This window comes from Sinocyclocheilus rhinocerous, unplaced genomic scaffold, assembly GCF_001515625.1.
Source record: "Sinocyclocheilus rhinocerous isolate Xijiao unplaced genomic scaffold, SAMN03320098_v1.1 scaffold3677, whole genome shotgun sequence".
NCBI classification, from domain to species: Eukaryota; Metazoa; Chordata; class Actinopteri; order Cypriniformes; family Cyprinidae; genus Sinocyclocheilus; species Sinocyclocheilus rhinocerous.
In genome coordinates, this window is record NW_015652189.1 from 47977 (window position 1) to 54430 (window position 6454).

Consider the following 6454-nt stretch of genomic DNA (forward strand, 5'->3'; position numbering starts at 1 on the left):
AGAACTGCTCTTAGACCACCATGACTGGCATCCGCCTCCAGGATAAAGGGCAGGGAGAAGTCTGCACAGACGAGTACCACTGATACAACAGCTGATGCAACAGCAAAACAGTCTATATATTTATGAGTAGAGACCTGCACTGCTGGTTTCCAAACAACTGTTCCATTAAATGGTGGAAGATATTTGGGGCATTGCAGAGCCCAAATGGCATTCGTGTACACACAAACAACCCAAAAGGGGCGCAAAAAGCAGTGTTATGCCTATTTCTTTCAGTGACAGGGACCTGATGATATCTACTAGCCAAGTCAATGGTGGAAAACCCAACAGGCCCCTGTCAAGAAGTCCAATTATATCAATTTGTCTTTGCATTTAACTGACGGAAGTCAAAGTGCATGTGCAAACAACCATACTTCCTTTTAACATGAACAGTGAGAGAAGCATAAAGGCTACAACTCTCACTTACACTGCTGGTCTCCAACAGCTGGTTAATATGAGGCTTCACAACCTCATGCTTTGATGGAGGAATCCGCCTGTAGCACTGCCTAACAGGGGAATATCATGAGAGATCAAATTTGTATCCCAAATCACCAGGCTAAAATAGTATCGTAACCTTTACACTGCTCAGAACCAGTTGCCACTACAAATTTCATTATGCCACATGAGATGCGATATGGCTTTAATCTTTACAGTCTGAGCCTAGCTGGATGCTGTACTGGTTATCAATTTGATGGCAATGTTGCAATGCCTTTATAACAAAATTAGGGACCTCAACAGATCTAGACTAATTGAAAGGAGCAGGGCTATGCTGTCCAAAGAGTTCCTGGTAGTGCACATTTGGCACAGCATGAGGTGATTGCTGTTTTACTTGTTCCAGGGAGCCCATCAGGGTGAAAAAAAAAAAAAAAAGCAATAAATTAAACAGAAAACATACAGACAAATTAAATTGAAAGAACAAAACAAACAAAATAGCACACAAGATGTTCTCAGACTTCATACACACTGTAAACACACTAAGAACAATGCCACAAAACACACAAACAAATGTGTTTAATAAACTGTAATTAAATTAACATGTAAGTTACCACATAAATCTCAGCCTACAAACAAGTTGAGGGATCAAGCCGTAAAGCACAGAGTGCTGGTGCTAGCAATGACGCATACGCTGGTGACAAAACACTAATTCAGCAAGGATCAATGGTGATAGGCTGTCATTACTTAGAAAGGCACTTGGACATAAGTTTTCCAAGTGCCTCCCAAGTTTTAGACAAAATTGTTTGCAGATACACTATATACTGTATATCACAGTTAATATTTTCAAATAATATATATATATAATATAGGGATGCACCGATGTATTGGCTGCCGATATTTATCGGCTGATTTTTAATTATTTTAAAGCCATCGGCATATTGGAAATAGCATGAAAATGGCAGATAGCGATGATTTATTAATTAACTGCATGGAGACAATGAGTTGCATGTCTGTTGCATAATCCAACGGTTTTCTCTGGGCAAAATAATTAAATACTTGCCAAAACAAAATTAAATCTGTACAAAATATAGTTTGTCAGACAGCATAGTACGGCCTATGCAAATGTGACGCTGACGCATCTAACGAGTGAAATGCCCGCACTCAGCTTTAAGTTCATCATAGGTAAGTCACAATGGCAATTTCCCGGCGTTAGTTTACTCGAGGATAAGTCACGAACCACCAAGCATTAGGCCTACATTTAAGTGAAAATGGATGGCAGGTAATATGCAGCTTTTTGTGTGTTTGAAACCAGCAAAAATGGCAGGATAGTGTAGAACACGGATTCACAAAAGCTCACATCACGCACCTGCAGCGTTTCTGTGAATGGAGAAAACAGAATAAAACTATATAGGCTACATAAAAAGGACTAAATAGGCCTATACACAAAATATTTTTCACTTAAATCGTTAACAGATTAACAAAACAAAAGAAAAAAATTGAGTTTGGATCATTGTAACGTCCTCCTAAGTTCATGGAAAGGAAACCAAGATGGCAGTAAGCCGTTTTCTTTATTTTGCAAAAGCTTTAAAGTTTTAAATCACCTCGGCGAATCACACGCATATACAACATATTTTTATTTCGAAGCCTGTTCATTATCAAAATAAAATACAGTTAAAGAAACATAAAAAGTCACACTGCTCAATTAAAAACGTTCGTAGTATAGTCTGTGCCATTCAGCGTGACCACCGCCTCACTGTGCTGTTATGTGAAGGATGATGTTTTACGTCGAAAATGCGAGTAAAGAACAAAGCCTATAGTTTACATAGGAATAGGCTAAATAATATTTTAGCATCCAGATACATCGTGAATATGGAAACATTTGGATTCGTGCAGAATGAGAGAGGTAGGCTTCAGTTTCGCTTTTAAATTAATTAGTTTTGGCTTACACATTTAGAGGATTTGTTTTGGAGAGAAGGGAACTAAAATAGCCTAATTGTGTTTGTAATGTTTGTAAATATGTTGCTTTATTTACCGGTATTTTAGCTTGCATTATTTCTGAATGTAATAATAAAATGCGACGTAGGCCTACAGCCTACTAATTTAGGCTGGGTTTTTTTTCTCTCAAAACGCTTTAAGGAGTAGCGTTTTTAATCCATGCTGCAAACATTTTTAAATATTTTGAGAAATTTTTATATTTATATATATATATATATATATAAAAATCTGAATAAATGTTATCTCTTTCTCTTGGTTATCTAGATGGAGTCTACAGTGTCTGCAACCATCTTCACCACTTTCCCAAGGGATACATTTAAACCAAACATGACCAACATAACTCAAGCTCCCTGTGGACCTACAGAGGTCTCAGCCCACCCTGCTTTCATATTTGCATACTCACTAGTGTTTCTCGTCAGTCTGGTGCTTAACTGCATCACAATGCGGGTTTATTTCTGTTCCAATCAGCGTGTTCAGTCCAGCGTCACGGTCTACATGAAGAACCTGGCGGCAGCTGACTTCTTCCTTTGTCTTTGTTTACCTTTGCGCATTGCTCACAATGCTACCTATTCCATAACAATACGCAACATGTACTGCAGCTTTGGAGCAACAGCATTCTATCTAAACATGTATGCAAGCATTCTCTTCATGGACATTATTGCTGCAAACAGGTATGCTACTCAAGCTAACACCTCCATTTACAGTACAAAACAATGTTATTATTTTCATATGGTTTAGTAGATATGATATTATCATTGTAAGTTAAACTTGCTATGGTCACTATTACTACTATAAAAACCATAACCCAAATAATACATTATGTTATGTTCTGCACTGTTTGTACACCAGACATAAATAATCCCTCAAATTGTGAAGACTGAGGAGAGGTGTGCTAGTTCTCGTCTAAGTGATCAGATTTCATATGGTGAATGAAGAATGAGTGGTGATGAATGAATCCCAAAATACATTAAAGAGTGGACATGAACCAGAAAATCGTTGGCCACTTTACATTTAGGACAGAAGAAATAGTTTACCCAAAAATAAATAAGCTATTTCGTTACATTTCCATAATTACCTCTTTTTAAAAACACTGATAGAAACATTCGAATACATTCCTCCACAAAAGAATTGGATATGGATTAGAAGTGAAAAAAAAGGAAGAGAAAGTACAGAACTGGCCAATAATACCACAACCACCCAAAACATTTTTCCAAGCCTCTGTATGTACACTGTAAATGAATTTCACAGTGCAATGTAAATTGATTTTGTCGGCATTCTGAATACCTTCTATCATCTCAGGTACCTGAAGATTGTCCGGCCGTTGGAGACTCATGCTCTGCAGATGGTTCGTACCGCCCGCCACATTTCCATAGGAACTTGGCTTTCCTTGTTAGCCATGTCTTCCGTCTACTTGATCCTCTTTCTTCAGACTTCCTGGGATCATGATCAGAAACTTAGCTGTGAGTCCCTGCACAGTCACAAGCTCAGTGTGGTCTACAAAATCATCCACTGCGTGTCCTTTGCAGTCTTTGCGTTTGTGCTAATGTCTCTGGTTTTTCTTTACTGGAAGACTCTGCAAAAGATCCTACAAGCCCAGCTGTCAACGCAGACTGTATCCAGCCACCATAAGTTTAACAAGTCTAAGCGCAACATGCTAGTTCTAGTGGTAGTTTTCTGTGTGTGCTTTGTGCCCTATCACCTGGTGAGACTGCCTTACGTGTTCAGCAGTGACTGTACATTTAACACCCTGAAGGAGCTGACTATCCTGCTTTCAGTGCTAAATGTCTGTTTTGATCCTCTAATATACTTTATCTTCTGCAAGACCTTTAGAGACCAGCTCAGGAAGAAAGATTTGCAAAGATCCAGTGAAGATAAAACATGAAACACACGTAATGTCACAGTTATGTTTGGTTTTGAATTTTCTCTCACTGTTGTAGTCTTGCTTGCCTGAGTTAGTTATTTGTCACCATAGTCACTGATTTGATTTCTTTATTCTGTCGAGCTGTGTGCCATTAGTTACCCTCATTTGCCTTAGTATTTAAGTTATTGTGTTTTCACTTCACTTTGGTCCAGTCAAGTCAGTGTAGACATCAGTGTCTATATGTTGCGGTTGTGTTTTGTTTGCCGGCCTTCTTTGGATTAACCTTTATGTGGATTATTAAAGACTTTTGAACCTGATCTTCTTCTTCATTGTGTGCTCTCTGCAACTGTGCGTGACAGATGACCAGACCAAGGCATAAATTCATGGACATTTCGTCCATCAACAATTGCCCCAATGAGGAGCAATAGACTTTTGGAGGGAACTACAGTTTTTATTTTTCAAGGAGGCAGAAATCTGGAAAAGTATGTGGAGGAGTTCATCGACATTAGCCTCTGTGCCACCTGCAACCATATCTCCTTGATGAAGGGATTTAATTGTGAGCTGGGCGAAGATATCCACTTCATCATGCCCCGTGGTGATCCCTGCTGGACCCTGGAAAAGTACATCAGCCTTAGGGGTGGGCGATATGGCAAAAATATCATATCACGTTTTTATTTATTTATTTATTTTTTCAGAAATATATTTTCTCGAAACCACATGCTGGTGACACCTGCTGGTCAAAACGAAGTAAATGCAACAAAATCTCAGGCCAAAACATGCATTAAATCAGCCTTTACAAGCCATTGCAAATATTTTATTGTTATTGAAAGTATATTAAATGCAACTAACAAATCATCAAATAAATTAAATATAAAGCGTCTATATAATGTGTTCTTTAGTTGTTTAAAGTGTTAATTTGCAGGGGATCTAAGATCAGGTAAAAACCATAGACCATTGGTCTCAAACTCAATTCCTGAAGGGCCACAGCTCTGCACAGTTTTGCTCCAACCCTAATCAAGCACATTTGATCCAGCTAATCAAGCTGGTTCAAAGGTTCACTGCTGGGGGGTGATCTCAGTAATTAATTGGTTACAGAAATCGCCCCACAACAGCCAACTATTGGAATTTCGAAACATTTGTGATATAACGAAATCTCATTTACTGAGATCACATGACTTTGGCTGTTTGATGCACGCTTTGAACCACTGGTTTGAAACGAATGATTTGCAAACGTTTTGAAACTTCATGAAGCAGTGCTTCGAAAAGACCCATCATCACTAATGAACACACAATTTAGAACAGCACACAGCCTAGATCAGTGGTTCTCAACTCCAGTCCTTGGGATCCAATGCTCTGCACATTTTGTATCTCTCTCTTATCGGACACATTCAGGTTAGTTCATGGAGCTCTCTCCTAACGAGCTGATGATCTGAATCAGGTTAAATAAGGGAGACATGCAACATATGCAGAGTAGCGATTCCTTAGGACTGGAATTGAGAACCAGTGGCCTAGAGAACAATCCCAGAAACCGCATACCCCCACAAGGACAAGACCAGGGGTGTCCAAACCTGTTCCTGGAGGACCACTGTCCTGCAGAGTTTAGCTCCAACCCTGGTTAAACCACATGAAACAGCTCATCACTGTCTTCAGACTCACTAAAAAACTTCTAGGCAAGTGTGTTTGAGCTGGTTGGAGCTAAAATCTTCAGGATGTTGGCCCTCCAAAAACAGTTTTATACACCCCTGGACAAGACAATGCACATGAGTGTCAGGATTCTGACACCAAACCAAGAACAAGACCAACCAAAGTGACACATGACACAAAAGCATGAACTCAGAATATTTTAAATATCCATTAAGGCAAAGTGTCATCATCCATGGTAGATGTAGCAAACCTTACTACTTTTAAATTACAACTGGTTGAGGCGGCCAAATATGGACCAGATTCCGGTCAGAGAATCAGGAGAGCAGGAGAAGTCTTTAGATTGAGACATTTATTTTACTCCAATATATGCATCTGCATATGCATCTGGTATGAAATGAGATGTGTTCTACAAAGAAACAAGGGAAATAATTACAAATTACTCACTATTAACAGATTTATAAATTACATTAACATCTACTGACA

The 6454-nt window shown here is 38.9% G+C and overlaps 1 protein-coding gene across 1 annotated transcript; it reads left to right on the plus strand.

Moving 5' to 3' along the window:
* Positions 1–2019: 2019 nt before the first annotated feature.
* On the plus strand, positions 2020–4348 carry LOC107714089 (P2Y purinoceptor 14-like). The gene is made up of 4 exons (XM_016519800.1): positions 2020–2025; positions 2731–2832; positions 2935–3137; positions 3766–4348. Exons 1-4 carry the CDS (start codon positions 2020–2022, stop codon positions 4346–4348), a joined length of 894 nt encoding a protein of 297 aa, XP_016375286.1.
* The last annotated feature ends 2106 nt before the right edge of the window (positions 4349–6454 follow it).

Excerpts from the sequence above, each read along its gene's own strand:
- LOC107714089 (XM_016519800.1), top strand. Across the intron at positions 2,833-2,934 it reads CTCCCTGTGGACCTACAGAG|CGTGTTCAGTCCAGCGTCAC; the intron begins GTCTCAGCCCAC and ends TGTTCCAATCAG. Across the intron at positions 3,138-3,765 it reads GACATTATTGCTGCAAACAG|GTACCTGAAGATTGTCCGGC; the intron begins GTATGCTACTCA and ends CTATCATCTCAG.